At 45.7% G+C, this 13,494-nt stretch overlaps 1 protein-coding gene across 1 annotated transcript in view; it reads left to right on the top strand.

Annotated features, from left to right (window-relative positions):
* huwe1 (HECT, UBA and WWE domain containing E3 ubiquitin protein ligase 1) overlaps positions 1 to 13,494 on the top strand; it is a 56,330-nt gene that overhangs the window by 10,912 nt on the left and 31,924 nt on the right. Inside the window, exons 3-39 of the mRNA XM_079523850.1 lie at positions 106 to 155; positions 279 to 348; positions 449 to 547; positions 730 to 936; positions 1,187 to 1,339; positions 1,437 to 1,499; positions 1,671 to 1,748; positions 1,884 to 1,934; positions 2,050 to 2,218; positions 2,338 to 2,438; positions 2,593 to 2,743; positions 2,858 to 2,985; positions 3,097 to 3,237; positions 3,364 to 3,472; positions 3,695 to 3,805; positions 3,892 to 3,993; positions 4,154 to 4,234; positions 5,055 to 5,161; positions 5,620 to 5,812; positions 5,917 to 6,008; positions 6,113 to 6,333; positions 6,480 to 6,537; positions 6,657 to 6,833; positions 6,930 to 7,175; positions 8,122 to 8,255; positions 8,339 to 8,451; positions 8,564 to 8,743; positions 8,914 to 9,130; positions 9,289 to 9,411; positions 9,515 to 9,752; positions 9,943 to 10,305; positions 10,766 to 10,822; positions 11,706 to 11,828; positions 11,959 to 12,054; positions 12,173 to 12,442; positions 12,788 to 12,940; positions 13,186 to 13,313. Of these exons, the coding sequence (XP_079379976.1) occupies positions 304 to 348; positions 449 to 547; positions 730 to 936; positions 1,187 to 1,339; positions 1,437 to 1,499; positions 1,671 to 1,748; positions 1,884 to 1,934; positions 2,050 to 2,218; positions 2,338 to 2,438; positions 2,593 to 2,743; positions 2,858 to 2,985; positions 3,097 to 3,237; positions 3,364 to 3,472; positions 3,695 to 3,805; positions 3,892 to 3,993; positions 4,154 to 4,234; positions 5,055 to 5,161; positions 5,620 to 5,812; positions 5,917 to 6,008; positions 6,113 to 6,333; positions 6,480 to 6,537; positions 6,657 to 6,833; positions 6,930 to 7,175; positions 8,122 to 8,255; positions 8,339 to 8,451; positions 8,564 to 8,743; positions 8,914 to 9,130; positions 9,289 to 9,411; positions 9,515 to 9,752; positions 9,943 to 10,305; positions 10,766 to 10,822; positions 11,706 to 11,828; positions 11,959 to 12,054; positions 12,173 to 12,442; positions 12,788 to 12,940; positions 13,186 to 13,313 (5,078 nt within the window). The 5' untranslated portion in view covers positions 106 to 155; positions 279 to 303. The remainder of the gene's footprint in view (positions 1 to 105; positions 156 to 278; positions 349 to 448; positions 548 to 729; positions 937 to 1,186; positions 1,340 to 1,436; positions 1,500 to 1,670; positions 1,749 to 1,883; positions 1,935 to 2,049; positions 2,219 to 2,337; positions 2,439 to 2,592; positions 2,744 to 2,857; positions 2,986 to 3,096; positions 3,238 to 3,363; positions 3,473 to 3,694; positions 3,806 to 3,891; positions 3,994 to 4,153; positions 4,235 to 5,054; positions 5,162 to 5,619; positions 5,813 to 5,916; positions 6,009 to 6,112; positions 6,334 to 6,479; positions 6,538 to 6,656; positions 6,834 to 6,929; positions 7,176 to 8,121; positions 8,256 to 8,338; positions 8,452 to 8,563; positions 8,744 to 8,913; positions 9,131 to 9,288; positions 9,412 to 9,514; positions 9,753 to 9,942; positions 10,306 to 10,765; positions 10,823 to 11,705; positions 11,829 to 11,958; positions 12,055 to 12,172; positions 12,443 to 12,787; positions 12,941 to 13,185; positions 13,314 to 13,494) is intronic.

Here is a 13,494-nt window from a genome sequence, read left to right as displayed (position 1 = left end):
TGATTTCATTGCATTTTTGTACAATCTGAGGTCTTGGCTTCTGCAAATTTAAGTTGCGTTTTACCATAAACCAGCTTAATTAATACAATGTGTTTGTGTGTGCAGGTAACGTGAATGGAACATGCTGTTAAGTGGGTATTGCCAAATTACTTACTGTAAGTAAATAATAGTTATTCATGTCATAAAATGTTGTTACTTTTGTACCACTAATTTGATAATCACCACTATATTCAGTGTTGTCTTGGTACAGTTGAATGACATATGCAATTTCTTGACAGAAGCAACAAATAAAAAGAAGCAACAATGAAAGTCGACAGAAGCAAATTAAAGAAAACCCCCACAGAAGCTGTGAGTGTACATGATGTTGGCTCAGACTCAGTTACTACTAATTATGATCATTGTAATTTTCCTGTCTGTCCCTAACATTATCATGATCTGATCTGTGCAGCCTGCTGACTGCAGGACGCTTATAGAGAAACTTAAGGCATGCAATGACGAACAACTGCTGCTTGAACTGCAGCACATCAAGACCTGGAATATTGGCAAGGTAAGCAACAAAGATGCAAGGGGGAGGGATTCCTATTCATGTAGAGTCATAGTCTGCACCTGGACTTACTATCTCCCATCCCAAAAAAAGTATCCAAACTTGAAGCACCTCTGTATTTTTTTTTGGAGATAAACCTAAGTGAAATGTTTGGCGTAGTTATTAAAAGGTTCTTGTGTCATCAGTGTGAGCTGTACCACTGGGTGGACCTACTAGACCGCTTCGATGGCATTCTGTGCGACGCAGGACAGACTGTAGAGAATATGTCTTGGTTGCTGGTGTGTGACCGGCCAGACAATGGGCAACTCAAAGCCCTGCTGCTGGCTGTGCTCAACTTTACAGCACTGCTCATTGAGTACAGCTTCTCCAGGCACCTCTACAGTTCTATAGAGGTAGGTTGAAAATACACATTTTTTTTGTCAAGCATGTTGTGCCAACATGTTGCACAACACGTTTTGCCCCCTAAGCATAAAGCCTAAACTTGACAGTCTCCTTTTCTCTTCTGTATCATCTACCATTCTCCTTGTTCCCCTCTGGAACATGTACCTGTCAGACTAGAACTAGAGTCAACAAACTCGCTCCTTTTTAGTATTTATTAACCACTTTCTCTCTGTCTCTTTCTTGTTTTTCCTCTCTTCACAGCACTTAACCACCTTGCTAGCGTCATGTGACATGCAGGTGGTCCTGTCTGTGTTGAACCTGCTTTATGTGTTCAGTAAGCGGTCAAACTACATCACCAGACTGGGTTCTGACAAGAGGACCCCTCTACTGGCCCGTCTGCAGCACCTGGCAGAGGTCTGAATAATGCCATAATTTCCCCCATTGACATAATGACAGTTGTCCCTTTTTCAAGAATTGAGTGTATTGTGAGTGTCTTTGTTCTATCCCACAGAGTTGGGGTGGTAAAGAGAATGGCTTCGGTCTAGCAGAATGCTGCAGGGACCTGTCTATGACTGTAAGTGTTTGTCAAAGTTAAAACTCAATAACTCATTTGGACAAAAGTCAGAACGATTGCCCTTTTGTGGAATTATTACTTTTCTCATTATGGCTTTCAAATAAGACTAAAGATTCACTATTCAATAATCTATTCCTCTTACTGTGCTGACACCCCTTGAAATGCGAACAGAAGTATCCCCCCAGTGCCACCACACTGCACTTTGAGTTCTATGCTGAACCCGGTCCTGAGGTCAAAGTAGAGAGAAAGGTAATGGCAGGAAATGTGTGTATGATTTCCTAACATTGTACAATACATAATAGCAATGTGAAGGTCATTATTGTTTGTTTTTGCCATTGTCAGTTTACCAATATGGCAATAATTTGGGCTATCTTCTTTCTACAGCAGACCAGTAGTAATACACTACACTATATTCACATCGAGCAGCTTGACAAGGTAAAGCAAGATATTGAATTGTGTTGTTTATCAGCAAGTATTGTGTATAATGACCCCTTTTACATTGCCTGCTCACACCCCTGCTATTTCTATCCCTGCTCCATGTCTCTCCCAGATTTCTGAGAGTCCCTCTGAGATCATGGAGTCGTTGACGGTGATGTACAACATCCCTAAAGACAAGCAGACCCTGCTGTTCACACACATCCGCCTGGCCCACGGCTTCTCAAATCACAAGAAGAGGCTGCAGGCTGTGCAGGCCCGACTGCATGCCATCTCTATACTGGGTGAGTAGTGTCCACCAGTACCGTCCATTTTTATTACTATGCAAACAGTTTTTATTATATACGGTTATTTACTTACAGTGAGTGCTCACTGCTGACATTATTCTGTCACTCTTTCCCAGTCTATTCGAATGCACTCCAGGAGTCAGCCAACAGTATTCTATACAATGGCTTAATAGAGGAGCTGGTGGATGTGTTACAGATAACGGACAAACAGCTTGTGGTAAGAAGCTGGACAGTACTTGTTTATGAAATCATACTCTGTATCCTATGTCCAAGTGCAGCCAAGGTTGTTTGATTAATATTCATGTGCAAATACATTTTTAAATGGACTCCCCATACAATTTTACCACAAATGTGCTATTCTTCCCCTTTAGGATATAAAGGCAGCATCTTTGCGCACTTTAACTTCCATCGTCCATCTGGAAAGAACACCAAAGCTATCCAACATTATTGACTGCACCGGCACTGCTTCCTATCACGGCTTCCTGCCCGTGTTGGTGCGCAACTGTATACAAGCCATGATTGGTGAGCACCAATTTAGAATGTTGTGCATTAATGTCTCCTATGCATACGTGTGTGTGTGTGTGTGTGTATTTATATACACACACATTAAATTGGAACAATGCTTGTTATTGCCAGACCCCCTGATGGAACCCTACCCGCACCAGTTTGCAACAGCACTCTTCTCCTTCCTCTACCACCTGGCCAGCTATGATGCTGGAGGAGAAGCTTTAGTATCCTGTGGCATGATGGAAGCCCTACTTAAGGTATGTCCAAACTTTAAATCACTGCCAGTGGTGTTATGATAACAGTATGATAGGATTTTTGTTCTTTCACGTCTTTACCATCCTTGCCTAACGCCTATCCACTCTGTGTAGGTGATCAAGTTCCTTGGGGACGAGCAGGACCAGATCACCTTTGTGACGCGGGCAGTGAGAGTAGTGGACCTCATCACTAACCTAGATATGGCTGCCTTTCAGTCCCACACCGGCCTTACCATCTTTATCAGCCGACTGGAGGTTGGTGATGCATTCTGCTCTTCTTTCACAGTGTCTGACGCAGCACTCGAACTACAAATTCACCATAGGCCTGGCCAAATGTCTGGACTCGCTAACCCCTCTCTCCATCTATCTTTGTGTTTGCAGCATGAAGTGGACCTGTCAAGGAAAGAGTGCCCTTTTGTCATCAAGCCAAAGATCCAGAGGCCGAGCAGCACGACTGTGGAGTCGGAAGATATGGATACAGACATGGACAGTCAGTCATTGTTAAACCCTATACTTGGTTGACCAGAGAACCCCTGGGCTCTTCGCCAAAAATAGCTAGTCTTAATCTAGAACCCAGGATAACCCTACCGAGGATATTGGGGTGCACTGAGACTCAACAGGGGTTCAAAGATTAGAGATGTTTGCCAGATCCTGCTGAGCCATACATTGCCTTACCTGTGTCTAAATGTGTTGTGTGCTTGTGTTCCTGCAGTGTCAGAAGTTGCAATGGAGAGCAGCCCTGGCCCATCCACATCCTCTGGTTCCAGACCAGAAATGGACCACCGAGTGCAGAGCAGCACTGCCAACACGCCGCCTCGCACAGGTACACGCACATAAGCGCCAAGTTTCCTACATACAAATGTTCTTCAGTAGCTCATTTTCTCATTATGCCAATGTCTTTCCCCACAGGCACACAGTGTATCCCCCAGAGGGCAGCTCTGTTGAAGTCGATGCTAAACTTCTTAAAGAAAGCCATCCAGGATCCTGCATTTTCTGATGGTATCCGCCATGGTAAGCTATTGGCATACAGGCTCATTAATAATAATGTGGTGTTTAGGCCAAGATCCCTATGCAAATCTTGCTATTGCTATATATATTGCATTATGCAAATGCATAGTGTGGTCATAGTGTGTGCCTTTGCTGACCTGTGTCTCTCACTTGCTTTCTTTAGTAATGGATGGGTCCTTGCCTACCTCACTCAAGCACATCATCAGTAATGCAGAGTATTACGGTCCTTCACTCTTTCTATTGGGTGAGTAAACATCCCTAGTTTAGGAAAAGCATATGCCCTCTTTTAAAACTTACCCAAGTAGTATCTTTGCCAGTTGGTATATCAAATACTAACACATTAACTGCCCCATGACGACATCAGACCAAATCCAACACTTAACCCAATTAGGGTGGGAACCCCTTTTGGTGTTAGCATTATGTTATGCTTTAGCTATTGATAAATAGCAGATCTACAAGCTCATAGCGTGCCACCGAGTGGCGCGCTACGCGCTTGTAGGCCTGCTATTTTTGAAAAATCAAAGAACCACTGACATAGAAACAGCTTTTTCAGAAAACCATCAGGATGTAGACATTTTTAGAATCTGATCTCAGGTCAAAATGGTTTAACCACCATTCCCCGGGCCGGACGTCAATACCGTGTTTTTAGTGATTACGCCAGAGACGCAGGCGCTCTTCGCCAACGTATGAATGCTTCTAGGTTGCTAGGAGACCAATACAACCGCAAATGAACCGGAAGTGAAAACTCTGTTTCCATCCGCCTCAATGTAAACAGATTTACAAAAATGCATTTATCTCTGATTATTTTCCCATATTCTGTTTTTGGTCAAAACAAGCTTTATTCAATGGACCATACCTGAAGAACCGATCGTGGTTACAAAATGTATTTTCCGGGTGAAAGAGAAAATGATTGTCCGCAAAAAAAAAAATTCTTCCCTTTCCCCTCAATTTAGTCACTCAGCCAATTTGTAGTTGTCTGTTGTCATTGTTGCATATATTAAACATTGCCCGGCTCTCTCCCTTTCTTTGTTTTGCTCTGTCCCCTCTTCATGTCTGGTTCTCAGCGACGGAGGTTGTGACGGTGTTTGTGTTCCAGGAGCCATCCCTGCTCTCCTCCCTGCAGGATAACGGCCTCACTGATGTCATGCTGCATGCCCTTCTCATCAAAGACGTGAGTCTGCCTTGCCAGCACTCTCCTCTCCTGTGTGCTGTCTCTTTTTCTTTTTCTTTTCTTTCTACCTCCCCTCTCGTTTCTCTCGCTCTCTGGACAGCTCACTGTATCCCTCTCATTTCCTCCCATACGGCTATTCCATCACACTTCCTCCCCCCCTCAATCTTTAACATTTTTAAATGTCACATTTTTCTTAAACTGGTTCAGAACACAGCCAGTGAAAAGCTTCTCTTTTCTTTTGCATTTCTCCTCATGCGCGCACACAGCATTTCATTTTCCCTTCCGTTTCTATTGGACACTTGCATTCTTACCGGTCCTCACTGCCTTTGCCTTTTGGCTCTCCCCCGCTCTTCCTCCATCGCAGTTAACCCTATCCTCGCCACTCTCTCCCCCTTGCCTTCTCTCCCCTCTTTCCTTTTTTTTCTTTCTTCTCTTTCTGCCTATTCTCTCTCTCACAGTGTCTCTCTCTGCAGGTTCCTGCGACCCGTGAGGTGCTGGGCTCGCTGCCCAATGTGTTCAGTGCCCTGTGTCTGAACGCGAGAGGTCTGCACTCCTTCGTTCAGTGTCAGCCCTTTGAGCGCCTCTTCAAGGTGTTGCTGTCCCCTGACTATCTACCGGCCATGCGACGTCGTCGCAGCTCTGACCCGTTGGGTGAGTTCAACCTCTATCTATGCGTGTTCTTGTTCATAAACTTTATTCAAATATACAGTACAGCAGAATGTGCAGCTAACATTTGTTTATACGTGCATCTGCAGGTGACACTGCATCAAACCTGGGCAGCGCCGTGGATGAGCTGATGAGACACCAACCCACTCTAAAGACGGACGCCACCACTGCCATCATCAAGGTCCGACACCCAAACACATTTCCATTTTTCCCATGATAAAACAAAAAATGTCAGTTGTCCAGAGTGGTAAGGTGGGGTCGTTAAAGATAAATGTGCATTTCCAGCTACTGGAGGAGATCTGTAATCTGGGCCGAGCCCCAGAATACATTTGCCAGAAGCCATCCATCCAGAAGGCGGATGGCACAGTGGTGGCGCCGCCAGTGCGCTCCAGCCATGCTGCAGAGGAGGCGTCCAGTGAGGACGAGGAAGAGGAGGAGGCTCTCCACACTTTCACCCAGCAACAGGGGGAGCCAGAGAGCAACAGACAGTCAGTGCCAATTGAACTGTATGACGATGAGTTCAAAACACAGTAGAGTAGTAGAATGATGACTCCTAACAGACTGAGTTGTATTAATACTAGATTTATGTTTGTTTAAATTTGTCTTTTTTTTTTGGTGGCTTTTTGATTTTGTGATTTTTTTTTTGTTGCAGGGTGGTCGGAACTGAGGAGCGGATACCGATTCCTCTCATGGATTATATCCTGAATGTTGTGAGTATTTGACTTTGTATTTTGTGTCTTCCGAAGATTGTTTTCACTGAACAATAAGGGAAATATGCACCTGTTTATAAGTTAACCATTTATTTGGAGTGTGTGTGTGTGCTTTCCAGATGAAGTTTGTGGAATCCATCCTTAGCAACAACACGACAGATGACCACTGTCAGGAGTTTGTTAACCAGAAGGGCTTGCTTCCACTGGTTTCTATCTTGGGTCTGCCTAACCTGCCCATAGACTTTCCAACCTCCGCTGCCTGCCAGGCTGTCGCTGGCGTCTGCAAGTCCATCCTGGTGAGCCACGAGTTGACAATGTTGGCGTATCAATTTGGATTCTTCAATGTTGAGACTGAAGCAATCCCCTCTAACAATTGACTCTCTTTGTTCCAGACCCTGTCTCATGAACCCAAGGTTCTCCAAGAGGGTCTGTGCCAGTTGGACAGCATCCTGACAGCCCTGGAGCCTCTACACCGGCCCATCGAGGTGCCTGGAGGCTCTGTGCTGCTCAGAGAACTGGCCACTGCCGGTCATGTCACAGACGCCACGCTGTCTGCCCGTGCCACGCCACTGCTGCATGCACTCACAGCAGCGCATGCCTATATCCTCATGTTTGTCCATACTTGCAGGGTGGGCCAGGTAAACTTGGCTATTTTCTGTGTTTTTATGTGTAGTTGCTGTAGTTTAGGCAATACATTTCTGCAAGGGTCAATCGTGGATATTTCAGTCTAGGTTGGTGAGAATGTCTTAACAAAAGTGTAAACAATCCCTGCACAATTCTACTTTTTTTGATATAGATGTACACATGTTTATCTGTGATATCAAATAGCATCTTGGGGCGTTGCCTCGTTAGCTTAGATCTCATCTGTTCCTTTTGGCAAGCAACACAGTCGTAGATGAGACATTACATGAGATGGTTGATCATCGTTTTGTGATGCACTATTGTAGCAGAGTCCTGCCTTGCTCTTTTTTGGTCAATATGTATAGTTATAAAATTTTCAGTTCTACATAAATGGAGTTTGACTTTCTACTGATGGTCTGGCTGTCTGAAACCTAGGTTACTGCAGGGACACTTGAAGCATTTGAATTACCAGGGGAAATTATGCACTGCTTGTGATTTCGCCATATCTATCAATGGGGTTTAGTAGGCTAATTTGGCAGCTGTTCTCACTGTACAGTAGGGGATAATTTTTAGTAAGTGACAATGTTCAATCAGTACACTGTCAGCCTGGTACAAAAAAGCATGAATTGGCACACACTTCACAGTGAAGACCATAGAGACCATCAGGGAAACAGTTTATCATATATTAAAGAATCAAGGAGTACAAATCTGAGATTATTGAGAAAATGTATAGCCTAACCCCATGTGCCAATTTAAGATTTATTCCCCTGTTGGACCTACTTTCATTACAGTTGTTTAGGACACAGAAAGCTAGTGTGCCTTGTCTCCTTATAGTGTTTAACAAATCACAGAATGGGACTTCGCCTGACAAAATGTCAGCCATGAGGAGTTTTTGGTTTTATCCATGTTCTATAAATTATTGATTCCCTTCCTAATTTGTGTCCTTTCTTCATGTTTGAGTAGAGCGAGATCAGAGCAATCTCAGTGAACCAGTGGGGATCTCAGCTTGGCCTGAGTGTCCTCAACAAGCTCAGCCAGCTCTACTGTTCCCTAGTGTGGGAAAGCACAGTGCTGCTGTCTCTCTGCACGCCCAACAGGTCAGTACTCCTCCTTCACCTCCTTCTCTTCCTCCTTTCCTGATCATTTGTCAAGCAATGACCCTCGCGTATCTGTCCTCCAGTCTGCCTCCAGGCTGCGAGTTTGGCCAGGCTGACATGCAGAAACTGGTACCCAAGGAAGAGAAGCCACCTGGTAGCTCTGCAGCATCCACAGCCTCTGCCTCCAGGAGAACTGGTAATGGAGCCATTTGACTTGGTTAAACAAACTGTTTTCCGTCATGTTCATGGATGAGTGAAGTCAAGGCCTTCCATTTATCTTTATTTCTCCTTCTGACTTGCCCATGTAGATTCTGAGGCAGTGACTGTGGATTCATCTGCTGGGGGCCTGCTGGAAGGCATGGGCTTGGATGGCGACACACTCGCCCCAATGGAAACTGATGAGCCCACCACTACCGACCCCAAGGCCAAGTCCAAACTCACCCCAGCCATGGCCACTCGCATTAAACAAATTAAACCACTGCTCTCTGGTGAGTGGGTGTCACCAAATTAAGTTGAATTTTCTCATACAGTCTGTCAATATTGGCATTAGACGTAAAGGCAAGGCACCTTATTTGTATGGTGTGTTTTCACATCCTAGACTTCTGGTTGCTTAATAGATTATTACATTCTTAGCAAACCCATGTCTCCGTCCCTCTAGCCTCGTCTCGTCTTGGCAGGGCTCTGGCTGAGCTTTTTGGCCTACTTGTCAAGCTGTGTGTGGGCTCCCCAGTGAGACAGCGCCGTTCTCATCATGCCACCAGCACGGGCACTGCCCCTACTCCTGCCGCCCGCGCCACTGCCTCCTCCCTCACCAAGCTACTCACCAAGGGCCTGAGTTGGCAGCCACCACCCTACACTCCAACGCCTCGCTTCAGGTATGAGCAAACCTGCCTGAGTCAGTCATTATCTTAGTCATGGCTTGTAAATAATGACATGACTATCTGTTTTCAATCTGATATTATCTGCTTGTTAGCATTAGTAATGGATTATGTTGTCTGAAGATGGTCAAGTGTTGTGTTCTCTGTTGCTGTAGGCTGACATTCTTCATATGCTCCGTGGGCTTCACGTCTCCAATGCTATTTGATGAGAGGAAGTACCCCTACCATCTGATGCTGCAGAAGTTCTTCTGCTCTGGAGGACATGATGCCCTTTTCGAGTGAGTCTGATAAAACACTTTCAGCCTGCTTGTAAAGGACTATTGTGGACCTAAAAAAAGAGTTTGTTTTCAGCAACGGTTGATTATGTTCTTCTCTCTGTAGGACATTTAACTGGGCCTTGACCATGGGTGGTAAGGTGCCTGTGTCTGAGGGTCTGGAACACACTGATCTGCCAGATGGAACAGGGGAGTTCCTGGACGCCTGGTTGATGCTGGTGGAGAAGATGGTGAACCCCAGCACTGTGCTGGACTCTCCACACTCCCTACCAGCTAAGGTTCCTGGTGTCACTCCGACCACACCCCAGTTTAGTGCCCTGCGGTTCCTCATTGTCACCCAAAAGGTCAGTGACTAGTATTAACATAACAGACTGATTTGGGTATGCCTCACCTTACAAGCACTTTAATCTGTATATCACAAACAATTGTGTGATTGGTGTCTGTGTTTGCAAGAGTGAAGAGCCTATGAAAACTGGTCATCCATACATATGGTTTTGATCTTGTTGACAGTAACCTTTCTTCCTCCCTCTGTAGGCTGCATTCAACTGCATCAAAAGCCTGTGGAACCGTAAACCTCTGAAGGTGTATGGAGGTCGAATGGCAGAGTCCATGCTGGCTATCCTATGTCACATCCTGAGAGGAGAACCTGTCATCCAAGAGCGCCTGGCCAAGGAGACTGAGGGCACGGCCCGTCCAGAAGAGGAGGGCACCCCCTCGGCACCCACTGCACCCAGCAGCAGCAGCAGCGCCCCCAGTGTCGTTGCACCATCTGGAGAGGGAACAGCGACGGCCGGGACGGCGCCGGCCCCCGGAGCAGCGGGAGGGTCTACCGACGACAACTCTACCAACTCCACCCCCCGCAGAGATCCGCAGGTCAACCAGGCCCAGCTCACACAGGTAAGGAGACAGCCATCTTTACGTTCACTGTTCAGTATGTTTGTATTTCCATTACTTCCCCATCTGCAAAAATCAATTTGTGTTTTGTCCTCCTTCTGTTCTGTCACAGTTGTCCAAATTTATTAACCTCTGGCCTAAAATTCCAGGATCATTCATCATTGCTCACTTATTGTTTTCTTTTAAGATACCTTTTGTATTGTATGGCTATTTCATATGCTTTGATTATTTTGTGGTAGTATTATATATGTTGTAGGCTCAGGGCTTTCTCACAGCCTAGTTACAGTGGTGTTGTCTGCTTGCTGTGGTATGCAGGCAGTTTTGACAGCACAGGCTAACAGTATAATTAGATACCTAGGCGGCCATGTCGGTGATACCAGAGCAGAGCTGCTGTGTTTATGCCACACTTCCTCCCCTATAATGCATGAACTGAACCCCAGGCCCACCGTTTGTTTTGAAACAGGGAAGAGGCAGAGGGAGAGGGAGGCACCCACTTGATCGGCCACAACAACTTCAGCAGGTATAAGAGATGGGGAGGGAGGGATGGATAGGGATGAAAGATTAGATTGGAGATCTTTCTGCTGAGAAGTCCGGTGACATCTAAATTCAATGTTGCTAAAACTGGGTGGAAAACCCAGTAAAAAAAAAGACAAAGAAAGAAAAACAATTGCAGAACCAATGTGAACACTTTATGGTGGTCCTTCATATTTGGATGGTGATATGATTAAGCAGTAGTCATATGTTTGTCTAGCAACTATGTTGAATTCAGATGTCACCAGGAATATTGGAAGGCAGATTTTCTGGCAACGCAAGACTATGGAGAGGGAGACTTCCTCCATATTCTGGGTGAACTGAACCCTGCGCCCAGCGTTTGTTTTGAAACGGGGGAGAGGGAAGCACCCACGGGTCTCTCAACTTCAGCAGGTATAAGAGATGGAGAGATTGGCAGAAGAGGTAGGGCGGGAGGGAGGGAGGGAGGGAGGAAAGATTAGGCGGAGAGGGGAAAAAACATGGAGAGGGAGAAGGATTAATTTGGTAAGAAGAAACGCTGAGAGAAGAATTTTAATCAGAGTAATGGGATTCAACCCATCTGAGGTTGTTCATGAGGGTGGTGTTGGGTAAGGTATGATGATTGGATGCTATGCAGAGATTAAAGAGAACCGGTTGCTGAGGCCACTCAAGTGTTATTAAAAGCAAATGAAGGGAAGAGAAGGAATGTGTGGAAGAATGTTTCCCTGGTCTTTAATAATGATAATATTCAGTGACAGTCTTTGACGTTTCTCTGCCCTCCTTGACTTCTCTGCAAGAATCCCTTGCATCCTCATCATTCCCTCTTTTCTTTTCGCACCCACCGACTATCTTAATTAATGTTGTGACCTGACCGCATACTGTCTGTCCTCCAGCTGATGGACATGGGTTTCTCCAGGGAGCACGCAATGGAGGCCCTGCTTAACACCAGCACCATGGAGCAGGCAACAGAGTACCTGTTGACACACCCTCCACCCCTTCTTAGTGGAGCTGTCAGGGTAAGGCTACTTGGAAGCAATTAAAGGAGAGATATGAATGTCATGTACAGTATAATACACACAAACTGTTCCTGTACTTCCTTTCTGTCCCTCACCATTGGTGCATGTGTCTCTTCCTTGGTTTTTCTAGGACCTGACCATGTCTGAAGAGGACCAGATGATGAGGGCCATCGCCATGTCACTGGGACAAGAGGTTAGCATGGAGCAGCGCTCTGACTCCCCTGAGGTGCGCCTCCTTACGTAACACATTACGCAGAGGAACACACACACTCTGAGCCACCTGTTGCTAAATGACATGACGGGTTGACGTCACCTCCCATGTCCGCCTCTTCTTTTTCCCTCAGGAAGCTGCCCGGCGACGTGAGGAGGAGGACAGACGAGCCAGGGAGCGAGCAGAGGAGGAGGAGGCACGCTGCTTGGAACGCTTCATGGAGGCTGAGCCTCTGGACCCCCAAGAGCTTCATACCTTCACAGACTCCATGCTGCCTGGCTGCTTCCACCTGTTGGACGAGCTTCCCGACACAGTCTACCGCCTCTGTGATCTGCTGATGACGGCCATCAAGAGGAGTGGCCCGGAGTACCGAGACCTGATCCTGAGCCAGGTTGTTGACCAGGTCGGTGTGAACATTGTATATCATTATGATTTTTACCTTGTGATTTAGTTTTAATCTTTTTTTCCAAAGATCTTTATTACTTTGTTTTGAAAATAAGTTCATATGCACCTAATGTCTGGGTTATATGATTGTTCTGAGCAGTGGCCTCTTGTGACTATCTAATTGAGTTAATATGGCAGTAAATCTTAAATCCTCTATGATGACTATTGCAAAAGGGTTATTCGGGTGCAGAAAGTAACAGTGCGGAAAGTAAGTTACTTCGAATAAGATTTCACTTGTATTTGTTGTGGCGTGGGAGAACATAGTGCTTGCGTCAGCCTGATGCTGTGTGTGGGTTGTGTGTAGGTGTGGAATGCAGCAGACGTGCTGATCAAGGCCGCCGTGCCTCTGACCACCAGTGACACAAAGACGGTAGCTGAGTGGACCAGGCAGATGGCCACACTGCCCCAGGCCTCCAAACTGGCAACTCGAATTCTGCTGCTCACGTTGCTCTTCGAGGTAATCACACAAAAATAAAAGCACTTGAATAAATGCAGTGTTGTAACTCAAGGGTGACGTATCATTTTTACATTGATACTATCATTCCACTGTGAGGAATGGGATACATGTGAAAATCTGGCTTTCACATGTTTTCAAATAAGAATGACAGGCCAGAGTTGTCCTTAGTATTCAGAACCATCACTGTGTGCCTTTTAATAAAAGCACATCTTGGGGTAATGGCACTGCCTGTTAATTTCATGCAGGAGCTGAAGCTGTTGTGTGCCAGAGTGGTGGAGAACAGCGGGATTCTCAATTTGCTGATTAAGCTGCTGGAGGTGGTGCAGCCCTGTCTGCAGGCTGCCAAAGAACAGAAGGACATACAGACACCTAAGTGAGTGGTCTACAACTTGCCATCTACAGAGCAGACGGATTAAAAATAGCTCTGGATAACCTTTGCCAATTTTCTAAATGCCAACACACTGTGACTCATGGCATTCTTTGTATTTAGGTTTTTGAGCGTCAACATTACAGAAAATATAACTATCTCGTAACTTTTTACACTGTCTTCTGTA

The sequence above is a fragment of the Electrona antarctica genome (genome assembly GCF_951216825.1).
Source record: "Electrona antarctica genome assembly, chromosome: 2".
In the NCBI taxonomy this organism is placed as follows: Eukaryota; Metazoa; Chordata; class Actinopteri; order Myctophiformes; family Myctophidae; genus Electrona; species Electrona antarctica.
This window is presented reverse-complemented; position numbering and strand designations above follow the sequence as displayed.